This window comes from Etheostoma spectabile, chromosome 18, assembly GCF_008692095.1.
Source record: "Etheostoma spectabile isolate EspeVRDwgs_2016 chromosome 18, UIUC_Espe_1.0, whole genome shotgun sequence".
Classification (NCBI taxonomy): Eukaryota; Metazoa; Chordata; class Actinopteri; order Perciformes; family Percidae; genus Etheostoma; species Etheostoma spectabile.
The window spans coordinates 23,360,762-23,386,829 of record NC_045750.1 but is presented as its reverse complement, the minus strand read 5'-3'; the positions used below and the strand labels follow the sequence as shown (position 1 = coordinate 23,386,829).

The following is a 26,068-nucleotide window of genomic DNA, read 5'->3' as shown; positions in this document are numbered from 1 at the left end:
ATGTCTAATTATAACACGTAACAGAATCTGGGGTGTGAGTAAAGTTGCCTCAAGCCTGCCGCTACTTACCAGCGTATGTAACGTTACATTACTGTCGGTCCTTAAACCAACAGAATAGCCAGAAACATCTGGTAGTACATTTACATGCAAACACGTAGCCTTTCTAGTGCCTGCTTCACAATTAAAGCATCCCACTGGTTCGCCGATGTGAAGCTTTTAATATGAAGCGCAGCAATAAAGTGATGGCTTAAGGCGTTTTTCCACTGCTGGTACCAGCTCGACTTGACTCGGCTTGACTGGCCTTGACTCGCCGCTTTCTACGTCCGTTTTCCATTGCAAAATGAGTAACGCCTCAGCGTGGCTGGTCACCATAGCTACGCGTGATGATGTAATTTCAACGCGATCGCACAGCACGTCGGCTACTCGCCACAGCAGAACAAATGTTTTGTTTCAAAAGGAAGCTGAAGGAGAGCAACAAAACACCGCTACAAAAAACAGGAGTTTGGGAATTCCGACGGAGTGCAGAAGTCGACATGCGGTTGTTCGCCGAAACAAAAGGGTGAGTTAAGTTTCCTGGTAACGGTAGCCAACATTTGCCGTGTTCGGGGCCCCGTCGTCAACTTACTTACATTAGCGTGTATAAAGTACACGAACGTTAGCAACCATGATTACACACCAACAGTGTGCTGTTTTAGTGTTTGTGTTCAGAGCATTCACGCTTGCAAAGCCGCCGCAGACAGCTGGTGGGGCGTCGATGTCCGACGGTGAGATCTCTGGTTGACTGCTGGGCTTCGTATAATCTTTATGAGAGTCACGGAGAGGCTTATGACAATGACTGGGATGATTCTGGGACAGCAGAGCCGGGGGGACACTGTCACAGGGGTGCAGAGGAGAAGACCGAGATGTGCGGGAGGGTTAATGCGCTACTTAACAAGCTAAATAAAACCTTTTCATTGATAAATTGTCTTTTTTATTTTAAATAACAGTGTGCAATATTGGAAACGAAATATAAAGCCCCTAATAGCCCTTATATTGAATGTGAAAAGTGAGAATAGTGCAGAGAGTAGATAATCGTCGGTGTCTGGTAGATTTTTTGTTAATGTCCCGTTGTTCTGGCCCACTCCGCACTCTTGTTTGCTAACAACGCGGTGATCCGACCAACCAGCAGTCGCAGGTTTCCAATGTCACTTTTGGTAGTCGCCTCAGCTCGCTTGAACCTCGACTGCGGTAGCACTAAAAAAAGTACCTGGTAGCAGGTCCAGGGACTTTTTTTTCGTATGGAAAACAAAAAAGGCGAGTAGAGTCAAGGCGTAGGTGAGTAGATACCACGCAGTGGAAAACCGCCATTATGGCGTTTTTCCACTGCTGGTAACGGCTGCCCCGGCCCGCCTCGGCCCATTTTGCGGTCCGTTTTCCATTGCAGATTGAGTAAAGCCTCAGCGTGGCTGGTCACCATAGCAACGCGTGATGACGTAATTTTCAGCGCGACTCACAACAGCAGTGGCTACCTGCCGCGCAGCCAGAAGAAATGTTTTGTTTCAAAGAAGCTGAAGGACAGCAACAAAATCACCGCTAAAAAAACGGGAGTTGGGAATTCCGACGGAGTTCAGAGTCGACATGGACGGTTGTTCGCGACAAAAAAGGGTAAGTTATTAGTTTTGGTAACGTTAGCATAACATTTGCATGTGTCAGCGTCGCAGTCAGTATTATCTACGCTATATAAAGTACATGAACTTTAGCAACCATATTAGACACCAAAATATGTCTGCGTGTACTGTTGTGTTTCAGAGCATCACGCTTTGCTAAAATCGCCGCCGCAGACCGTCGGGTGGGCGATGTCAACAATGGTGAGATGTCTGTGGTTTGGGACCTGTTTTGTAGGCTTCTTATAATCTTTATGAGAGAACGGAGAGGCTTAGGACACGACTGGGAGGCATCTGGGCCCAGCAGAGCCGGGGGGGGGGGGGGGGACACTGTCACAAGGTGCCGAGGAAGAAGACCGGGAAGTCGGGAGGGTTGATGCGCTACTTGAAAAGCAAATAAAACTTTTGTTATATATATTGTCTGTTTTTTAAAGTAACAGTGAGCAATAGGAAAACGGAACATGGAAGCCGCAGTAGCACCGAACAGTTGGAAAAGTGAGAATAGGAGGAGTGGATAATCTGTCAGTGTATGAAGATTGTTTTTTAAATGTTCCTGTTGGTTTGGAAAACACTCGCACTCGTTTGCTAAAAACGCAGTCATAAGTGACGATTCTCCTCGACCACCAGCGTTGCAGGTTTTCACGGTAACCTTTGGTATCGCCTCGCGCTGCGTGGGAACTCAACTGAGGTAGATACTAAAAAAGTACCTGGAGCAGGTCCCAGGAGTTTTTCGTAATGGAAAACCAAAAACAGGGCGTAGAGTCGAGGCTAGTCGAGTAGATACCACGCAGTGGAAAACCGCCATTGTGTCAGATGAAATTCAACAGCTCTGCAAACGGTGTAACCAGGAATCAGTCCCACATACATAAGCGAAAAAGTACAGCCCAGATAAACACAGGAGTAAAAGCTGAAAAATTAATCTAACAGCTCAGGTAACTAACAATTTAAATTTCAACACAAATGAGCGGATGTCCTGAACCAACTGCTTGAAGTAAACCTCAGCAACATACGTGTTGCAGCTAAGTGGTCAACACATGGGCTCTGTCCACAGTGGGCTAAGGTGCACAGCTGGGCCCCTGGTTCCAGTGGGCTATGGCACGCGGGGCTCCTGGGGTCACAGCCTGGGTGCTTTCCAGTGTCGGAGCTAAATGAGCAAAAACATGTTGATGCAAGCGTGCAAGACAAAGCAACACCAGTTCTTCAGGCTGAGAGGCTAAGGTTAGTAACAGCATGGTGCTTGCTGCTTCTGCCAGATTAACTGTACTAGTGAACCATGAAGAAACGGCGGCCACATCGCTGGAAACGCACGTGCATCTCCCAAACGTTACTTTTCCGGTTGTTCCCTCTCTCCCTCCGCTCCACTCTAGTGACCGGAGCTAACCACTAACGAGCTAATTACAGTGAGACACCAGCACTAATTATTAAAGAGTAACTAAGTTTGAAACTTACACACGTGTAGATATAAGCAGCGCCCAGCGGGATACACAGCAAACTGACTGGGGCATACAGCTAACGTTAGTAGCTAGCTAGCTAAGTTGCTAGCGAACATGTCAAAGACCCACCTGCTTTTTACACTAGTTGCATTAGAAACACAAAGTACGTTCATACTCAACATGAATATACTACAAAACAGGTTTGAGTGAAAAGAAAATGTTCACCAACACCATCTCGAACTTTTCCGCCAAAATTAACAGAGGAAGGTCTGGTCAGGACAGGAGTTCAACAGGTTTACGCTGCGCAGGTCTGACGCATCTCACGTTTTAGTCTTATGCCATCTGCAGGATGTACCAAGTATTGATATCCTAATTCACTTTAAAAGTTTTGGGATTCATCAACATATTTATTTTTATAGGTAACTAAGTACTAATCGTTTCAACTTTAACTGCCTTTCTATCAAGATCTGCCTTTGACTAAAATGTGATTCCCCACACAAACTGTTATTACCTTTAAAAAGAAAATGAAAGGAAAGTCCTTAAATTAAGTAAAGAAGCATTCTAATGAATTTGTATCTTAACAGTGCTTTTTAGATATTTTATTTGCAAGGTCACATCGCCCCGTGGTACACTGTCAGTAAGAGCCAGACACAACACGGTTGAGTACATACAAGCATGGAATGAAATCACATTTTCAGGCATTAAATTATCATTCATTATTGAAGTGAAAAACAAAAAAGTCATTTCTGCAGCAGAAAAAACATCTGTATGTGTACAAAAACAAGTTAAAGTTAATTCTAAAAAATAAGCTGTAAATTCAGCATTTGTTTATTCAGCAATTGTATATCAGTGTAAAGGCACAAAACAAGTGTAGAAGCTAGTGGGGATAGGAGAGCCAGTTACACGGAGATACAGAGGGCTAGTAGACCGCAAATTCAAGTGCTATAACAGAAGGAAAAGTGTCCATATGTTATTAGTGGTCAGTAATAACTAATACAGATGCAGAAAAATTATTAATTCCCAAGGGGCAATGATCCTCATACCCGCATATGGAAATAGTGTTTGTTCATTTAAAGCAAGCAATGATAATATTTCTATATAAGGCTAAACATTCACAGACAAAGTGATAAAACTCTGCAGCATAGATGCTTCTGGGTAAGGCAGGAGGACTACGCTGCAGGCAGTAGCTAGTCTAAAAGTAACCAAAAACCCGTACACACCACATGAACCCTTTTTGTTTCTCTCGTTATACGGCCCTGTTAGACCATTTACTGGTTTTGGCGCCCTGGTCTGACAGAGCACACCACTCACTCTTGGCCTGAGTGTGCCAGTGTCCAGTATATCAAAGGTCTGTCCCGGCACAAGGGGGAAGTCCAACCTCTGGAGAGAGCTGGTCATCACCACTTTAGCATCCACTTGCATGGCCCAACACACATTGGGTTAATTCAGCAGTGTATGTTGTGTGTGTGTTGACATTTTAAGACATCACCACCTGAGCAAAGTTCTGTCCTAGGCAGAGCGGGAGCCGAGTGCAAAGGGTAGTAGCAATAATACGGCTTTTAAAACCGATAAAAGGACAGAATCAGTACATGTACATGTTTCCTTCTTTCATGGGACAATGATCTGGTGTCTAAAATGTTAATGGTCCATGACATGGTGCTCTTTGGAGCTTCTTAAATTGTGGTCCCTAATACTGTATCGAAGTTCCTTCTTAAAGACATTAGTGGTCCCCTAATACGTATCTGAAGTCTCTTTAATATAGACTTTAGTGGTCCCATATACTGTGATCTGAAGTCTCTTTATATAGACCTTAGTGGTCCCATATTACTGTATCTGAAGTCTCTTTTATTAGACTTAGTGGTCCCATAATAAGTATCTGAAGTCTCTTTTATATAGACCTTAGGTGGTCCCTAATACTGTATCTGAAGTTCTTTTATATAGACCTTAGTGGGCCCCTAATACTGTATCGAAGTCTCTTTTATATAGACCTTAGTGGTCTAATACTGTATCTGAAGTCTCTTTTATATAGACCATAGTGGTCCACTAATGCTGTATCCGAAGTCTCTTTATATAGAATTAGTGGTCCCCTAATATTTGAACCTTGACCATTTTGTAAAAATTGTATGCTACTTACTTGGGAGCATCTGGGTGAAATCTGTCTGGATCAAAATGTCAGGGGTCCTTGAAGATTTCTCCATTCTCCCAGCCGCTAGGAGCTCAACTGAATTTCAGAACATTTTGTAGCAGATCAATATTCACTGTACCTCAGGTTGTGGCATGTTGATACATTATGATACATTAGGGCAGCAAGCATGCCTGTCTCCTTCTCCCAGGAGAATTTTTTTTAATTTTGAGAAGTCATCAACTCTTTAAAGACTGAGATACAGAGTTGAACTTGTTAAAATGAATGTACCTTGTGTACTGAAGGTTTTAAATTGTAGGAGAAAGTGCAGCTTTAGCCTCTTTCAACAACGTAGTTATGAGAACAGTCCACTTCTAAACATTCTACTAACTACTATCCCCCCAAAATCCGGTTTGCATTGCATTCGCACTGGCCATCGAAACTGGTAAGAACTGGTAGGAACTGGTAGGAACGTTTATGTTCTTTGAACTGCAAAAATCCCTTCGGGTGGAAAGCGGCTACTGTCTCAACTACCTGTCAAACAGTGACCAGTTGTTTAGTGATAGGTGCCATTGTGCTTTGTACATAAATAAATAAAAAACTAATTATAAAAACCTTTTTGGGTTCTGAACACGAGGTAATCACAAACATGAGATCATCCAGGTACGTGGATGCCATCAATGACAATGTCTTTGGGTAGATCACGAGATGCCTGGGCTGTCGAGTACATCCTCAGAGATTCTCTTCAGCCCCGGGAGGAGGTACAGTGGGATCTTTAGTCAATTACATAAAAGATAAATGTATTCAAGTAAAATTGAAGTAGCATTAGAGAGAGGAAGCAAATCTCGTTTAGTGTGTATCTGTAGATTGAGCCATTTTCTAATTGAAATCAAGAACACTTATCATATAGACTAACTGAGATGTCAGTATTCACAACATGCTTCCTCTGAAGAGCTAAACAATCTTCATCCTAAATCCCACGTACCTGTGAGAGGTACCAGTTGCCCCAGTCATCATAACTGATCTCCTGTTTCATCCCAACAACGTCATCCACCTCCTTCTTCACTCTGAGAAATAAAAACCCAACTGAAGAAACCAATATTCAAAAGCGAGAGTAGAAACATTTCATTTTTGCTTCTTACTTCTCCAGAATGTAAGGAGGTCCCGAGTTCCATGATGCAGAAAGCCAGTTGATTAGCAGTTGTTTCTTGCCTAAAAGTTAGAAACAACAACATTACTCAAAACCCAAAGTCAGCTTAAAGGAACAGTTTATCAAAAAACACAAAAAAAGTAGGACTTAATAGAAGTGGTGGTGATGAAATAACACCTATTAAAAGCATGGATTTTTGTGAATAACTATGTCATTATAATTGCAAAGTAGTATTTAACTCCCAATGTGTTCAGAATTCACACCTAAACTGGTGGATAGCTGACATTCTAGGTAAGAGGGAAATATGTTTTACTGAAAGTGTCCCTTTAACATTGTTAGCCTCACTATGAAGCCCAGCTTCAAGCTTCTGTTTGGATCATTTCACACATCAAAGCAGAGACGACACAGACTCACCCGCAATGAAAAATGTCACAAAATTGTCCAACATCAACTCTTCGTCTTCTTTAGTCATGCTTTCCTCTGGAATAACAAGAAAAGAAAATTCAACAAGTAAACCAATATATTTAGTTATCTATCATTTAATTTGTAACATTAAAATCCATGTTGGACGGAAAGTTGAACTAAGTAAACATGCATATTAACTCGCCTGCCTGTCTAGAGAAAAATCAAAATATCACAATATATTTGACAAAATACTCGATATCGATACAGCAACATATTGTAGTGTTGACGAACTGGTGCTTCCAAACAAATATTAACACAATGAGATGTTTGATAAATAATCAGCAGTAACAGTGGATATAATGACTAAGAAGGTAAAATATAGAAAACGTGTAAAACAGTCTGGTAAGTTCATAAAATGACAACTTTACTGTAATGCAGTATTTAACAAGCAGGGTAAAACAACACTTATGCCAAAGTTCGATTACGATATCCAAAATCTAAGACAATATCTAGTCTCATATCACGATACTTAATATACAGGGAGACACTATTTTTCTCACTATGACTCTAGAGTCACAACTGCTCCAAAGACAATGCTGTCACTCTCTACTTTCTCCATCACTCTCTCACCACTCCCACAACATCGACGCACACACACCAAAAGCCCCAGTATAACAAAAAGTCTTGCAATTGACCCTACGGAAAACACACCGCCCCCCCCCCCCCGGCAATTTGGCGGTGATGGCAAAGAAAAAAACACGTTCATCAACCCCGACACAGAACTCCGAAAGGGTCACAAACGTAGTAGGAGCACGACACCGTAGCGACAGCGTGGAGTTTACGCACAACATGAAACGGCAACAATAATGCTTCCAAATTCTTCTATCTAATACAACTTAGGGACCCTAACCTGTGCCAGCTGATTGAGATCTGTGTGAGGATGTCGGGGACGCGTCGCCGTTTTGCATGGCAGTCTTTCGGTCCTTAATCCACTTAGTCCAGTTGTGCGCAGCAAGGGGCAGATTCCCTCACTTTACTGAATGGTCGGTTCTTCAGCTTGTACTGGAAACGCAAGATTTGAGGATCGGTTATAACATCATCACCGCACAAACCTTACAAATTTGAAGTAATACCTCAAAGAAGGATGTCCTGGCTATGTAGATCATCCTTTCAGACATGTCTCAATGGCGTTAGGGAAAGCTGGATGATCCTTCTTCAGGTCTAAACCGCCACTCCAAATGCAACCGAGAGTTATGAGGAAAATAAGTAGTTACAACTTCATTATACCTTTTAATATATATATATATATTTTTAATATAAACTTTTGTCAAAACTGGTGCTTTTGTCACATACAAGGAAAACGTTTTGGATCATTACTGCTGTGGAAGACGTGAAACAGACTATAGCACAATACCTTAGCAATAACATCAAGGGTAAAAGAGTTCATGAGGTGGAGCATGCTGGCCTCTGTCATGTTATCAGCGCATCTGTAAGAGTAGTATCAGTTTCTTGCCCTCTCGTTGAAGATGCGGTTAGACCTCTCAAATACCTGGAAATGTAGTAGTTTTAGAAAGGGGACTAGAGGGGACACCACACACACATTTATATTATATTATATATTATATAGTTGGACAATGTCTCCAAAGAACAAGAGCAAAAGATACCCACATCTAAACCGTCTACAATGATTGCAAAACAATGGATATAAAAGAAGGATGAGCAAATAGTGATTCCATCTTTGTGATTATAAATAAAACTCACAAGCTGCTGAACGCGGGGTCCATGATGCGCGCGGTTATACCACTTCTCAGATGCTGTTGCTGTTACCAGGCCATCACTAGGAACCTTGAAACGAGACATGGCACTTCAAATAGCTATATAAGGTATAACATGATTCTGATAACCAAACAGTAAGGCGAACCAAACACAAGGGGGCTGATAATATCACATACAAAACACAAGTGTTGTCAGTTCTCAAATTTTACATTTACACATTATGAGGATTACCCATGTTGTATGAAAAGTATGTAAAGTATTAACTAATTGATCTGACAAATTACCTTTGACCAAACAGGCTGAAGATTCGTTGTAGAATCATCTTGGATACTTGGGGACATCAGGATCCTGAAAAACGAGCCAATGACAAGAGGGAATATGAAGGACAGGTGTTTTAGCTGCAGACATCGTTCTTACTGTTGTGTTTTTGTTGTGTCTCGCTCCTTCATGTATTTAGTCTTTGTTTGGAGATAAAACATTGGAAGGATTGTGGAAAAGGTGCGCTGTCCGTGTGTAGGTGACTTTTCTGTATCCTCGGACCGATGTGTTGCATTTTGTTTGGCGTGTAAATTAAAAAAAAAATTTGACAAGGGTTTTGAAATTTTGATATATGCTACCCGAAAGGACAATAGAAAAAAAATTATGGCATTTCATGATGCACACTTTAAACTATGTTTATGTGCAATACTTGCAACTGGTGGTTATATAACTACTATAAGGTACTGTGTTTACCTTGGTCGTCTTGGGCAGGTCACAAGGACTGCAAAGTAATGCAGAAAGTTATTCTGCAGACAGGCCCATATGTCTCGGCCTGTAATGACATGTCATACATTATCATTACAGGGAACTAATTAGAGCACAGGGTTAAGCACTGTGGTTTACACTACATCCGTCTTTCAGCAGAATATAGAAAACGCCATTGCAGAAAAACTGAAACCACGCCATCAAGTCAGGTTGCAAGTACCATCATAGAACAAACATGAGATGTAATTCTGACGCTAACTCCGGAATAGAACAGAACAACGGCAGCCATGGTGCCTGGGTCAAGTTTTAGACTTGCTGCAACGTTTATATTGGTACGTAACATGGGAACTACGGCGTTTGTTCTAAGTTGAAATTTTTACACTTAAGTATTAATATTCACATAGGCTACTTTGTCTTAAATGCAGAAACATATTGTGCTTACCATTCCAGAAACGTGTCGTGAATGTTGTCGCCTTTACTCATTATCCTTAAAAAGGTGGTGAATGTCCGAAGAGAAAACATGTGGACGAAAAAAGAAAAATTTGCCAGGTAATGTGAAAAAACTCAATGAATTTTAGCTAATAGCTCGGCTAGGTGACAAGAAAAACAATAAAGTTAGCGCTAGACCAAACTTAACGACAAACCATGAATTTGACGTGACTTACTTGTCTCTCGGTGGCCCAGGTATGTGGTCATATTTCATATGAAGTGTTTAACTATAAGCAATAACCAATAGACGATATGAATATCAGAAAGAGCAGAAACAAAGGCAGTCCAGCTCAAAAAGTACATAGAAAAATGACATTTTGGTAACTCAAGCTCAATAGACTGTCAGTACCGTGGGAACGCTAGAAGATAGTCCAAAGTCTGTCTGTCACGGCTCGTTGACAACTGCGTCATAATGACTGCCGAATCACCTTTCACACATTTAATTATTCTTGTATCCATATCAGTGCAAGTTCGGGCTCCAGTAGCCAGTGGTTAGAGCACTGGTCTGTAAACCAGGGGTCGCGAGTTCGATCCTCGCTGGGGCCTGCCTGGGTAACATTTTCATTTTCAAAAAAGCAAGATATTTTCGTAATTAACCTGAATTTTCTGTTAAACCGTGGACGTCTGTAGCGTTATTGATAAACTGCTACTAAAAAAAATTTTTTTTTATTAATAACGTGCTAATGAAATTTCTGATAGGTGAATCAGCTTACACCAACTGTAACGTTAGCCGTTACAGGTTTGACTATTGGCTCATTAGCTTGCTACAGCTAAGTAGGCTTTATTAATTACGTTAGCTTTAACCTGCTAGCCTTTACAACCCAATGTCGTAGCAAATCAGTCATTGCACGAGTTGTAAGTAGCCTATCACCATCACCCGGAAGATGTGTTTATCTATAATCAGTCTCTATCGGTGACGGACAGCAAAGTGGGTTGACATGCCGAACACTAAAAGAATTTTTGATAGAAACTTGTTTATACTGTAACAAGAGAAACAAGAAGAGTTTAGGGTGTAGCCCACACAAAAATTAACACTTTGTTGAAATGCATCAGGAATGAGCCTACAGTCTGTGTATTTCAGCTTTATCAAAGTCCTATAGACACAGAGCCATCATTAGGACCTCAGGTTTTAGTAAAGGGACACATTTAGACCTGATTATAGTTATTGAGTTTATTGATAGTCTTAAGAAAATGGGGCACCAAAGATAGCCTTTCTCTCCAATCTATTTAAAGTGGCGGTTTTGTCATAAACCTCCTGTTATCTCAGGTCAAATTGACCCAATTTTATAATGTCTATATACGAAATTTGGCATTCTTTTAAACCAAATTACCACAAAAAAAAAGATGGATTCCATGCAACGTGCTTGCAAATACAATAGATCACTTTCATTGAATTCGGGGGTAAATTGAAATGGTCCAACTCAGCATCGTGACCAAAATCATCCACTCACATACGTTCCTCGATCTAACTATTAGTCAAAATAATTCACAATTGCTGCTTAGAACTCAAATATTAGGTATGATCTATACCGTTGAGGGTTGTTGACCTAGACTCCAACAAGTAGTGTAAAACTAGTGGTAGTAGGTGGTGATAGTGAAATTTAAAAAAATAGTAATGTCAAATGGAAAAAAAAAGTAAGTGGTAATCTTTGGACACAGGAGGACAACACACACGACAAGTGTGGGTAGGGATGTGTATCCTATCATGAAGGTCTTCCTTCAGAACTTCTCTGCACTATCATGCCTCCTTAATTAAGCAGAGTAGTGTGGAACTGCACCTTTCAGTGTAGGTATAACGTGGTGTCGAGTTAAGTTTAGTCAGTGGGTTTAGAGTTTTCACGACTTCAAAACTTTTAACCAAAATGTACTGCTTTGCACCCAGAAGTTCACCGTCACCAATCACTTCAGCAGGAGGACAAGGGAATTCCTCCAGGAATGAAAATAGGACAAGTATTGCCCATCGAGGCATAGAACTACGTAGATAGATGCACTTCACACATCAGAACCCCCCCCCCCCCCCCCTGGGTTATACAATTACACTCGTCTCCGGAGCACTGCAATAATGTTGTTCAACACTGAATCCCACTAGGCTTAATTAATAGAGAGATGCATACACAAGTGACAGGCTAAGTGATGCAGGTGGACATTGTGAATCAAAATGTGCACTTATGTTTGCTAGTGTAAATATATGAAAACACACATCAAGGGTAAACACACTCTGCCTGCTGAAAGGGGCTAAAAGGCTGTGACAAAGCACGCACGAAAGGCACAAGACTCCAATTTCGAATCAGCTGTGTTATTGTTAAAAAACAGCCTAAATTATTGCATTCTGATGCATTCCCCCCTTTTCCCTGGCACGTTAGCCTCCCTTTTGTAAAGGAAATACAGTCCTCCATATGATAAAAAAAATATTATTTATGACTGATTATAGCTAATGTGAATACAGCCTTCTTGGGGATCAAATGCAGTGGCTAGAACAACCTTACACACCCATGTTAAGATTGATTAAAAGAGAATAAAAAAACATCTTTTGGAAATTGATCCTAATGCCTTAATTCAAAAATCTAGGAAAATAAAACTTTAGGACACCAATTTTCATTGTGCTTGAATAAGTATCATAAATAAATAATTGTTCTTCTTAAAATACAGGGGGCATAAGTATACACCCCCCTATGTTAAATTCCCTGAGAACAGGCAGATTTTATATTAAAGGCCAGTTATTTCATGGATCACGGATACTATGCATCCTGATAAAGTTCCCTTGGTCTTGGAATTAAAGTACATCCCACCCATCATCACATAGCCTTCACATACATAGAGATTGGCAGGGTTTTATTTCAGTTAGCTAATAGATTAAAGATGGTTTGATTTGCGGTGAGAGATGATCTTATGGGAAGTTCCCCATGCCTTATTATGTATGGTGAAGTATGTGTGATGGTGGTGGGGGGGGGGGACTTTACAGAATGCAGAGTATCCTGATCATGAATTAATGGCCTTTAATAATAAATCTGCGTCTTATGGGAATTAACATGGGGGGGGTATACTTATTCCCCCTGTATTTTATGAGGAATTTTTTTCTGAACAATACATACCCTATCATAAAGAAAATTGGTGTCATTAGAAGGTTGGATTTTTCTAATTTTTTGAATTAAGGCATTAAGATCAATTTCCAAAGATGTTTTTTTATTCCTCTTTTTATATCAACTTTAGCTGGTGTGAAGGTTATGCAAGCCTCTGTACTGCTGTCATTTAACAGGGACCCCAAAACAAGTCAACATGTCTTTCTCAAACTATCCCCTCACCCCTTCTTTAGGCTGACATGAAAGCCTACAGTAATGAACACACACCATCGGAGCTCCTCTCAGCCGACAGTGGTGATATGCACACACACTATGGGACTATTTTTACACGGCTGGAATTGTCGAGTCACAGAATTAGGCGATACACTTCTGGGTGAAAAGCGATGTAGTGCATACTCAGTCCAATATTTACGGCCAGGACGGGCACGCTGGAAGTAAAACCGGATTTCTACGACAAATCAGAAGTTGTGTCATGTTGGCGTCTGCAGATCGACTTATGGACAAAATAAGCAAAAACATTTGGGTGATTCAATGATTAGTAATTGGCAACAATTTTGAAGTCTTTAGTCGGTTACTTTTGGGGTTGGGGTGGGGGGGGTATTGAAGCAAAATAATAAAGGTATGATGACAAACTGAATTTTTATGGTTTTGGACTGATGTTGGAAAAGTGATATTTCCATCATTCCCATTTTCTAGAACAAAATATGATATGCGTAAGGTTAAGCGCGATGAAAATAAACTTCCAACCACTAATAATGTGATCCATTTTTTTTGGAAATGTGACAAAAGTAATCATCTAAATATGAAGTTTTGTTATCTTGAATGAGGTTGTGTGCATTAGTAATTAAAATCTAATTCATGACATATCTGGGACACTCTAACTGCTCTTAACTGATAATTTAGGGTAAAGGCTTTTTACAGCCAAAGGTTTATTTTTATTACTATTTTTATGTTATTTTTGCACTGTTTTTTTCTCTATACTGCATTTTTAAACCTTTTGTAAGCTGCTGCTGGAAATTTCAAGTCATCCAAAGGATTAATATAAAGGAAGTCTGAGGTCGAGTCAAGACCGTTGATATTATAATACATACAGTCTATGGGTCCAGTGTTCACTGAAGCCTGTTATAATCCATGGTGAACAGGGGGGGGTGCTCCATGTCAGTTTCTCAACCCTCATGTTGTCCTGAGGTCAAATTGGACCTGTTTTCAGTTAAAAAATAAAAAAAAATGTTGTCACAAAAAGGGCTGTCAAAATAAGCGCTGAACATGTAAAAAGTGACAAAATGTCAGAAAAATGTGATAAAAATGTTGAACCAAAATGGTTTTTTTTCATGGTTGACGGGCAGAAAACACAGGGTAATCCCCTTATTTCATGTCTCTGTGTTGTCTTTCTTCCGAACATGAACGTAAACTCCAAGAACACTAAATACATATTCGGGTTTTCTAATGTCCAAAACATGCCTGCACATTTTAAAAAAATACTATCCAAGGCATCCCAGAATCCTCATCTGACCCAAGTAACCCTTTTCTTCTCAAGGGTTGGCTACCATCCATCACCTGTACCACGGCGGCCACTTCATACCTGTACATTGTTCGCAATAATCTCCAGCTTGTCTGCATCTTATCTTAAAAAGAGGAGCAATCGTGTTTTGGTCCGGGGTCTTGGCTCGGTCTAAGTGCTGGAGGCTAGGGGCCGTTTGATGTTGTTATGGCTGATGTCTGCCGCCTCAGTCCAACTGGTCTGCAGGCCCTCTCTCACGTCCAAAGGTATGTGTTGGCTGCTCTTTTGATTATATTATCAAGAGAGAGGGAGCGAGAGAGAGAGAGAGAGAAAGAGAATTAAGACCCGACGGACGTGAGTAAACAAAAAACAGTTTGTAAGAGTGCTGGTTCATCCAAAGAATGTCAGTAGTTCCGACTCCTCTGGGGATATGATGTCAGTTTGGGTTTATGGGGCTGGAGATTGTTCTTGCTTGTAAACAACTGCCTGTACTCGGGCAGAAGAGAAGAAACATTTTGGACATCCACATTACCAAAGAATAATATTGTTCCTTTACTAGAAACAGCTGTAAGCGAAGAAAGCCAATAATGTCAGTCTCAGTCCCACTGTGCTCCAGGCTTATATAAATATCTTCAACACCATTGGACGGATTGCCTTTAACCCCTTGTGTGTCTTCCTGTTGACCGTGTCACGTTTTGTTTTTTTGGGTCAAAGTTTTTGGAACAGTTTTTTTGTTTTAATGATTTTTAAGCTTTTTTGTCATTTTTGTCACTTTTTTTCACACTTTTTTTTTTTTTTTTGTCAAATGCCATAAAATTGAATAAAACGCACACATTCAGTCAGAGTAGTGAACGATTTTGTCTGATATTATAGATGCGTTGTATGGAACCATCCATGTCATTGTTTGGACTTTGTTGAAAGAAACCCAATTTGATGTTTTAAAATGGGTCAAATTTGACCCAGGACAACAGGGAGGGTTCAAATTTGGACAGACATTCATGGTCCCTGGAGGGAGAAATCCTACTCTTTGATGATACTCTTTCTATAGCACCATGATCAGGTCAAAGTTGATTTGTCCAGTAAATTCCGCGTCCTGTCCCATACCAGCCGACAAAGTAACATGGGGAACTGGAATAAACTCGCGTCTCATTCATCTAACATGAAAACGCAGAAACATCAGATAGCTTGGACCGCCTGTTTAACTATAGATCTTTAAAAGTCACAGTACGGCGAAATGACACAGAGATCAAGTTCGCGGTTGGTTCGGCTACACTTACAAAAACTAAATTTCACTCCACTCTTGGATTCTGCCTTGTTTATGATGGGATCCACTTTGAGATTAGTCTTGTTGACCATGTCAGAACAAGGCCTTCCTCTGTGTCAAGGAATGGATAAGTCAACTCCAGATAAATCCATAAGATCCAAGAAGATCCACTGGCATTCTAATAGTCATGTAGGCGGAGCAGCGTGAAGAAGGTGTGTGTGTGGGTTTGTGTGTGCAAACACGCATGGGTTTGTACCATCAATGCAAGACGTGTGTTGTCCATGATGGAGTCAGTGACCCTTGTCAGTCTCTGGGGAGTGTATGTTGGGGGTCTGGGGTACCTCAGACCAAGTGATCTGAAAGAGGAAGTGTGTGTGGGTAGGGGTAGGGGTTGGGGTTGGGGTTGGGGGGGGGGACTTGAAGGGCCATGCTGTTAGCCACAGTACACCAGAGGAAATCTCCTGTTCCTGCCAGCTCAAAAAAGTAAACAGATCTGCAACCGCGCGAGCGCTGGCGCCAGGTGCTGGGCCACCAGCGCTATAACTAAACCGATGAATCCCATCACGTGCATCGTACCAGGCTGAAATGTGAAGTGCACGGGGGAGCGTGCCTTCAGAATCTTAGATGGTTATGGTTAATCCAGTTTTTCACATTTTGTGCTGTGAACAATAATCCCGCTAAATGAAATGCAATGGGCTGAATGGGCTTCTGTGTAACCACAGTGCACTCCTCAGGGACAGACACACATGCCCTCCAGGAAACTGTGAAGTGTATTCACGCGTTTTAAATGCATCCGCCGGGAACTTGTCCATCAATATTTCAGTAACATCTTTTTCGCCACGGAGTTTTGAAACTCTCCTCTTTTAAGTTTCTCAACTTCATCTGTTCTCTCCTCTCTGTCTCTCTCTCTCTCTTCTCTCTTCTCTCTTGCTTTCTCATCTGACAACACAATGCGGTTATTTTATTGTTATAGCGGCAGCATGTGGTCAACATGTGTCTGGCTTCCGCCACTCACCACTCCTCTGTAGTCCACTTAGGAGTCACTGAAGGACCGTAGTAGACTACCAAGCTCCTTGGCGTTCACAGTGGATACTCACCACACGGACGGATGATGGATGATGGATGGATAGAGATGGATGATGGATGGCTAGTTATGCACATTAGATTAGTACATCCTGTGCTAATTGTGTTCCAATTTTGACCTAATGTTCTACTGCTGAATGCAAAGCAGGCTTTTTCTTCCCAGCAAGTGAAGGATAGACACCATGACCTACAGCAATTAAGTTCTTCTAAATGGAGAATTGGATTGCCTAGGCCTATGGATTTGCCATTACCCCAACCTTGAACTTTAATCCAATGCTATTTAATCCTCTGGAAAGAGTATAGCCTCAGCAAAATGAGGGAAGAAATAGATCAAACTAGATACACACAATGGGGACGGATGACAGGGAGTGGCTGTTAGTGAGGCTTGCAGGGGCTTCAGAGGTTCACTATGGTTGAGGACTGTTTGCATCTGGTTGAGTGGAACTTCTGTGTCTTGTGACACCCAGTGGTCTTTTCGGAAACCTGGATATTAAAGGATTTTGCAGCCAACACCCCCGCTTCTCTCTTACTCTTGTTGGACTTGAAAACTTTAGTCACGACCACAGCTGAAAAAAATATAATCACCGGAAAATGTGTCCCTCTTGTGAATCACCAGACAAACCTATTTGGTAAATCTGGAGCATGTATGGTTTAAAAAGAAAAAAAAAAAAAAGAGGCTTGTCGTGTTGGTTGTTCAGAAATTCTGACACGAAATGCCAGAAAAACAACGTTGGGTTGAGAAACACAGGCGATAAAACTGGTGAACGCTAGAGGAACGGCAACTGGGCTCGCTGCTCACAGGTACGCTCCCTGAAGATCTCAATGCATGACAGCTAATTGACCCATCCTCGTCGTCGCTGTGTTAGGATACTGTTGAATGCGGAAAAGGAACGTAGAGGAATCAATTAGGCACATGGCCTCGCATCTAATCTCATCAAGGCAGACACTAACACAATAAACCACAAATGGTATTTACAGATTATTAAACTTGAGCCCACAGCTTCCACCGACAGCGTGTGGACTCAATCACGTGAAAACAGGGGACCTCCTTTAAGCGGTCTGACTTGGATTGAGTTTAAAGAACTTCAAGGGATTGACATTTTGGGGGATTATGGGTTTGCCTGTCTGTGTTGGGAGTTAGTGAGAAGTATTGAATACCGACGCCTTAGCCTTCACGGTGGTAAGCTTAGCTTAGCACAAACGGACTGAAAAGCTTAAAACAAACATGGCTAAAGCTGATTGTGGAGTGAGTTACTTCTTCTGGGCAGAAATATTTGTGTTCTAACATTAAAATTTAATTAGGAGCTTTAGAGGAGCTGGCAGGCACTTTTGTTCCCCTTGGGATGACGAGGCGGCTGTTTCCACGGTTCCCGGTCTTTGTGCTAAGCTAACGCTAACTGGTTGTTGGGTAGTTTCATATGTACCAAAACCAGAAATGAGAGTGGTTATTAAATCTTTACATCTCTCCCGAAATGCAAATAAGGCATTATTTCCCAAAATGCCACTGTTATTGGTTTTGGACTGTATGTTGGATACAATGGGCAGTTGGACAATAGTGATATTTCACATTTCCCATTTTATAGAACAAGAAGACTGATCGATTCATTGCGAAGTGTGAAGCGCGATGAAAACACTCAGTTGCAGCTAATAAGCACATGTGATTTTTCATTGCTATATTCTGGTATGAAGGAAGTTTAGACATGTATGTGGTTATTCTATTTGAAGGTGAAGACCTGAATGGTACTGTCACACTAGGTTTTAGTACATATCTCCTAGTTGGCGTCTTTACATTTTGCCTGGTTGTTGCAAAAGGACAGGAAGTTACATGTTTGCACTGTAGAGGAAATGCTTGCGTGGACTGTACCTGTCTGTGTTGCGGGAACGTACTGGAAAAGTTTGGTATGTCGTGCAAATATAAACGAGTAAACTACTCATGTTGAGTTTTAAGGAATTTTGTGGAGAGTCAAAAACAAACCGCATGCTTGGCTCCCCTGCCAGTATCTAAATTGTGGAGAAAAACGAAACGACACATTAACGTCAGATGAATGAATGCATGGTCTTTATTATTTCTTCAGCTAATTGCACAGACAATTGATAGAGCCACTGCGTTACAAAGTAGATGAAGCACAGAATTGATGTTGCTGTAGGAAGGATATGAGGCAAGTGTTTCCCCTTTTGATAACGGGTTGCCTTCATTTCCAGATACGGCAACATGAGTATAGAGACATTTCAAATATTCAGCAACACTTTCAAAAAAAAAATCAAACAGACAAATAAATTACGTACAAACACCGTAATGTAATACTAGATTTCAGAAATCACAAAAAATTCTTGCTGTTCCTCAACGAAACAATTGATATATGCCTATCATGGAACAACATGCAGCATTGCTCGCGAGTTTCCTTCAAAATTTATACCAACTACACCCACAATGGCAAACATGATACTTTTGATATACTTATAAACGGCCTTCCTTAAAATTGGTGATCTCCAAAATGTAATGTGTTTGCATTTACACTCTGGAAGTCGAATTCCTGAAAAACAGGTTTGGATCGAACATCCATATGAAATTAGGAATGATAGAACGAGACAATTCCTGGAGTCACAGGTATTAAAATGTAAATTTTACATGACTCATCCGTATGTCCAATACTTGCCTATACCCTAAGGGTATCGGCCAAGGGGCCACTTCCATGTGCTTTAAGTGTAAGCCAGGGTAAGGGCTCCAAACTTACTGACTTCTGGAGCTTTGTTTGAGTAGAATGGCCTTTTATGCAATCAGTTTTTGATTTTGCATTAAAACCAAAGACCTAGCCCTAGCGCAAATGACATCTTTCTACTACACACACCTGCATCAACAGTTAGTTCACTTGAAGGGTCCCCACTGCTCCTCTGAAACGCACAAAAAACTGATCTGTCATCGTTACAATCTGGTTATGCTCTCAAAACCTTACCACATAATCCTTAGGCCATACACTTTTGCTAGTTCCAAAGGTCTCTGCTGTCGAGGAAAGACACAATTTGTTAATCATGGTCCGTAATGTCCCCCTGGAAAATTGTGTCAGAGATTCTATGAGACAATCTACTCACTGAAAAAACACTTCATTTTTCTATATTTGACCGTAGGAGACTTAGGAGGAGGCTGGATTTACACAGGTCACAACAGTCTGATGTTTAACTCTTTGGCACCCAGATCACATATATCTTCATGGCTTTGAAAATGTGAGGAATTCAATTCTAGTGTGACAAAACTTTGAACTCAAATGTGCTGTTTGCTGCTAATGACTACTATCATCATTCTGTCACGAGCAGCTCTCAATAGGACAGCAGAAGTTTACAATCCTTTTAGCTACCCTCTGGTTGATGATCCCAAATTCTCCAACCCACTTAATCTACTAATTTTAGTGTCCCAAACGGTTGCTGAATCTACAATTACTGTGAAATAAATGTGGCATCTTTTGGGTTACCGATGTCCGTGTTTGTTGTCCCTTAATTACCTTGTAAAAACCTGAAGGATATTAATTGTAGCAGACGTTGGGATTGTGGAATCTGCTCCCATGCATGTGTTTGTTTCATAACATATAACCATCCACATTCATCAGTTCCATGGAAAACCCTACAAGAAGCATAACCAGGATGCCTTACCATTTTTTTTCTCATTGTCATCACAAGTGCTCCAGGGAGCCTGCAAAAGCCAGGTGTAACTATTCTTAAAACCGCACCCAGGAGAGTTGTAACAATATAGAGAGAGAGCTCAATGTAACGCCAGGAGTGCACAGGTGGCAAGCGATAGGAGAAACACTGCATTTTATGTTTTTCCATTCTTGAATTCAGTTCAGTTGAGTGCCACCAGGCACATGTGCCAAAGCCTAACTTGAGACAGCCAACTTCCTCATCATACCTTATGCCCAAAATCTCCCAACCACAAATGTCGTTGTGAAATTTGCCAATCCTCAAAACTTATAAATGTATGATGCATGGTTTAGATGTAATATGTCATGGACTTTAAGAGGCGTCCCTCTCAATTAGGATTGGCCTTCTGACTATCCGAAAGTATAATCAGTTTTGGCTGTGTCCTCAGTAACTTCTCCTGCGCTCTTCCAGTTCGTGTCATGAACCCACGTCTTCATGGGGGTTTTCTTGGCAGCTCAGGTCCATGTTTGGTGGGCCGCCACCGCATGGAAAAGGACTCCAGTTCCCTTGCACAGGATCCCGGCAGCACATCCCCTTAAAGTGCGCTCAGGTGAGAACTCTGTATGAGGTCAGGTTCGGCGGACTGCACACTTTCCCCCGTTGATCAGACGCCGCGATTCACCATAACAACAATGCTGCGCTGCAATGATAGAGTGGAGGAGATCCTGGAAAGTGTTGAGCGTATGAGTCGCAGCACAGCGCTTGACGGCTGTGTAGGATGTACAAAGGCGCGCGCTTGGGGCCGCTGGCGTCACGCAACGGAACTGCCGCATGGCTTCTCATCGTAGACATGACCTCAGCGTGTACCCCATTCAGAGGGGTTAGGAGCAGGGAGCTGGCAGCTCAACATGACCTGTGGATGTACCTCTGGAGGAACTCACTTTACGTTGAGCCTCTCTCAACAGCGTGTCCACATCTGTTGGAGTAGGGCAGCAATACACATGAAATTTCATACCAGTATTGAGCAAGCCAGTTTACATCCCTTGTCAATGGGGTACGTACTATACCTACACTACAGTACATACTGACTGAGTTCCGAGCTGTAACAATTCCAAAATGTTGCTGTACAATTAAGGTCTCAGAAATGAAATGTATACAATGCCAAATAAATTGTCTCTTTAGTCAAATTTAAATATTTTAGTTACTTTTGTTAAAACAAAACTTAAAGTTTTGAATGAATCCAGGATCCATCTGTGTTTATAGTCGCTTGTCATGGTACCTCAAGAATGTAAATAACACAAATACACAGCCGCCTATGAAGTAAACAGACGCCTCTTTAGATATAATTTCTTTTTCAATAACCGTATCCCCCCCCCCTTGCCATATTTGTTGCTAAACATTTTTGTAATAGGGTCAAGTGCCAAAACTAAACATTAAATAAAAACATATAGTCCGACCCATATCAAATACATTATACATTTGGAACATCTAACTAAACAACAATTACAGACCAATAGCCTAAAGGTAGCAATTAATTGGGGTTTATCAGAACCGTGATGATTGGATTGGTAGGCGTTTGAAAAATTTGGAACCTGTATAGACCAGTTAATGGAGTTTGATCACTTAAGCGAATGAAAGAGTTGTTATAGAAACTTATAAATTAGAAAAAAACGTAACCTGTCCAAAATGGCTCTGTGCCAGTCTCCAGCGCGAAGGAAAAAGGGCTCGAAAAACAGTGTTGACATCACCTAAAGAGAGAGGAGTGGTACAATCAGCTGTAGTTTGTAAAAAATCGCTGAGACAGCAGAATAATATATTAAATACTTTGCATCTGTTTGTTATTGTTATCTTATGTGGATATAACCTCACCAGGAAAGGCTCCAGGTTCACACTAGAGGATTCTGTCCAGAGTGCCGGAGTCGCCACAGGACTTGGTCTTCTTCTCTCACCGCTTCCACATGTCCACAGAACAGGGAGACCAGGGAGAGTCCCCTCGTGTTCTGTCTCATTCTCTGGTGGAAAGGATGACAAAATTCAAACTGCATGTCAGTTGCCACAAATTCCGCCGTTTGCTGCGTTTTTTGCTCATTCAAAATGGTACTTGCACTACTATGAAAACAGTCTTGATTCACTATGATTTAAAGCACAATATAATTGACGTATGCAACAAAAAAACTACAGAGACATTATGAGAAGAAGGCACAATGAAAGATGGAATGAAATGTACCGTTAAAGAAGGCTCGACATCATGCTTTCAGGCACAAATGGTAGATTTATTGTTTGGGCAGCAGCTTCAAAGGGTTGATTGGATGAGGAATACCAGGGGGAAACCCTGGAAAATCAGAAAAGCAAAGTGAAAAATCAGTCGAATAGATCAACGTTTCTGGGACTGTCTCCGTCGATAAAAAAAAATTACAATTTTCTCCTTGGCAACCTTTCCCATGCAAAGCCCATATGCTTTTTAAAAAGCCTCAGTAAAAATTAGAGAGAGGGAGATGCTGTGGGTGCTGTGGCTGTCAGCCTCCGCTACTGTTTCCTTGTGTGTCATACACTGAAAACCAGTCATCTGAGTAAAGGCGAGGGGGTGCAGAAGCAAATCCCAGCTTGGGTGTAGCGAGCACCAAATTGTACTTGTGGGCGCTGCCAACTCGCATGTGGCCATAAGGAATGAGGTCATCAGGAGAGTCTTAATTCAGAAGAAGTAAGGCAGCCATACTTGATTATGTAGCCGCGTCTTTGAGATGTGACCCACTAAGAAGGCATTGTTGCCCTTTTCTGGCTCGACTGCATCGCACAACGTTGCAGCAGATACATTCTTATATGTTGGCTTAAGGAAAAGGATAAAGAAGTTAAAAAAGAGTAGCAACCAGCTACCACATTTTGAGAGTCAACAATATATAATATTTACCAACAGGAGAGTTTTGTGCTTCTACAACAACCTTCAAAAACTTAAAAAAAAATAAATAAATAATACTTGGCTCAATCATGTACGGCTTTGTATCTATGGGACATTTCTCGAAGAATGAAAGCTAAGTGTGCTAAAAGCCAATGCCTGGCTCTGAGCTAAGCTAGGACTAACACACCATTGGCTACTCACTGCCTAGCCATCAGAATTTTCTTTCTCCCTTCTTATTCTCTCGTTTCATTAATTCTTCTCTAACTCATTCATTATGTACACCATCTCTTTCTCTCTACTATTGATACCTTTACCACTGAATAATGGTCCGGCTAGCTGAGACAACACATGGGTTCCCACCAGAGAAGGCCAGAATTAAGGGGGTGGGGGACAACGGCTGTAGAAGTATGTGCAGAGGCCCTTGAAAGCCCCCCGAAATTCTGAACGACGTCAAAAGGCCGAGCGGCAGAGGGCGTGAGGGCCGCCACAGTCTGAGAGGGGAGGGGGGGCATGGGGTTCCAGGGAAGGATGAACAGGGCCGGCCGAATGCTGTACATTCCGTGTTCCAAATTGCCTCTAATTGTCCACAAGCAGAGGCGGTTTGTCCCAGGGAAACAGGCCGGGCCTCACGCTGCCATTAGCGACGCGCATCGGAACCATCTTCAAAAGGCAGGCCTCTGACGACAGCCTGGCCAGTGTCGGCTTCAAAGTGCCCATAACCCAAAATGTTGCTGGTCGAGTGCTCATGCTGCTTCGCATGTGGCATTGCTTCGTTATCTTGACTGGAAAGACAGTTACATGCAGCTTACTAAGTCCCTCGTTGTGCTCCTCCAGCGTCTCTCTCTTGCCTTCTATCATTCCAGAATCCATTATCTCTTTCTTTTTTTATTGGTGAATTCCCAAATTGTTTCCATACTTTCCATTTGCATTTTTTTTTGCGTTGGTAAAAGCCAAGGATACATTTTGCTAATTTTTTAAAAGCAATAATCAGTGTGGATGAAGTCATATTTAAAATAGCTGTGTGATGTCTAGCAGACGGTGAGAGTACCAATTGCGCGAAACTTACAATAGCTAGCTCTGCATGGATTCCAGCCTTCATTCCAAAAGCGTTATCCCAGTCTCGCCCACTCCCGCTGGGTACGGGCTATTCATGCAGTAATACAGGGAGTAATCCTCCCTACTCTCCTCGCCAGTTTCCCCAGCATGGACCGGCCGTTGCTGTCCCCTCCTGAATCGGTGTCCGTGTAGCTACAGAATAGGGGCCAGAAAAGCTTCTTGCCTCCGAGCCACATGCACAGTGACGAGGCGAGGAGGAAGAGGAGGGTAGCAGTCTGTTTTCCTTGGCCAGGCCATCTCTACCTCACTTCGGGGGTCGTCCAACACCTCAATGGTTACATTACATAGAAAAAGAGGAGCGTTCTGTCAATCTGAAGTCACCCATGAACAGTCATTGGGGGGTCAATTGATATGATCTTGGCGACACAATTTTGAGGGAAGCAGGCCAACGCTGTTATAATTTTAAACTAGCAAACCAAGATACCATTACAGCGTGATTTGCAGAGAAACCTTAATGACTATTGACAGTGAGTAGAAAATAAGACCATACCACATACAAATTGAACCTGTCCAGTACAGATGACTGGACTTGCGGTTGCCTGCAATCGGTCAAAACAATGTCAGCTGTTAGGCTGAGTTACAACGCTCTTCCAAGGCAATCAACTCATCAAATTTGGTGAAGAGGTTTTCGCAAGCGAAGCGCTGCAAGCTCTAAGTCAGCCAGCCAGAAGTGCGCATGGAGCATTCAGAACCAAACGATTCCTATCAAGGAGAGAAGGGAATTATTCTAGATGAACACATCTCATTACTCTTAGATAATCCGAGATGCCACAGTACTTCCAAGGGCCACTTCAGCTGAGCGAGATCCAGGCGGAAACGGAGAATACTGGGGAAATCTTTTTGGTACTTGGTGACATTCATTTCACAGTAAGGACGTTAAGGGAAGGAGGAGACTGTAATGCTTCTCAGTGCCGGAGATGAATATTCTTTCAGTCAGAGTATGGTACATCTGTTCGATATGCTACATGAAAAAAACTCATCAGCCCATTTTAATCGGTTTATGGCCGGCATCATTATGTTAGTTGCCTTATGTTTTTGCCCCTCTAACCACATCCTGATTACACTGGGCCAGAGGTTGCATGAGATAAGTTAACAGAAAACTTTTGGGTCACAATTTAGAGGAGATTGATGAGATTAATGGATATAACATTATGATACAGAGCATCTGTTACTCCCTGATTACACTTTAATGTAACTAGTAGCCCACACAAAAAAGAATAAGATGGGTTGATAGATTAGGACAGAGAGACCTGTTGATTTTGTTACACATTAGGAATAAATCATTTTTACACACTAAAGGCACAATGTTCTCCTGCATGAAAGGTAATTCAACACAAAAACTCAAAAGCTACATATCAACAAAGGGTGGTGACTCCCCAGACCACCGTATGTTGGGGTGTGTGAGTTGATGGAAGCATGCCAGGTTGAGAAGTTCTGAGATCCAGATGAAAGGTTTGGTCTCCTCTCGGGATTCAGGCGGTGGAAGAATTCCAATGGTTAGAGCGGGTGCTGGGGGGTGGAACACCTACATCGGTGGTTTTGGGGCTCAGGCAGGGACTATGGGACAGGTATGCTGCTCCAAAGCCTCAGGACATAAGGGACTCCCCAACGCTGTGAATCGGGTGGCCATGGGCCTGTTGAGTCAATTACGACGGAAGATTAAGAGTCTAGTGCAATCTAGAGGAGTGGTTTAAATGATGAAAGAACTACAGGAAAAAGGGGGGGCAGGAAAT

At 41.8% G+C, this 26,068-nt stretch overlaps 1 protein-coding gene and 1 long non-coding RNA gene across 2 annotated transcripts in view; both read right to left on the bottom strand.

The window, feature by feature from the left end:
* LOC116706702 (cholesterol 24-hydroxylase) overlaps positions 1 to 26,068 on the bottom strand; it is a 136,259-nt gene that overhangs the window by 14,839 nt on the left and 95,352 nt on the right. Inside the window, exons 5-7 of the mRNA XM_032543643.1 lie at positions 6,763 to 6,828; positions 6,341 to 6,410; positions 6,242 to 6,265 (exon numbers count right to left, since the gene is read on the bottom strand). Coding sequence (XP_032399534.1) covers positions 6,242 to 6,265; positions 6,341 to 6,410; positions 6,763 to 6,828 — 160 coding nt within the window. The remainder of the gene's footprint in view (positions 1 to 6,241; positions 6,266 to 6,340; positions 6,411 to 6,762; positions 6,829 to 26,068) is intronic.
* LOC116706513 (uncharacterized) overlaps positions 8,851 to 26,068 on the bottom strand; it is a 32,365-nt gene continuing 15,147 nt past the window's right edge. The window contains exon 3 of the long non-coding RNA XR_004336258.1: positions 8,851 to 8,877. This is a non-coding gene — a long non-coding RNA (uncharacterized LOC116706513). The remainder of the gene's footprint in view (positions 8,878 to 26,068) is intronic.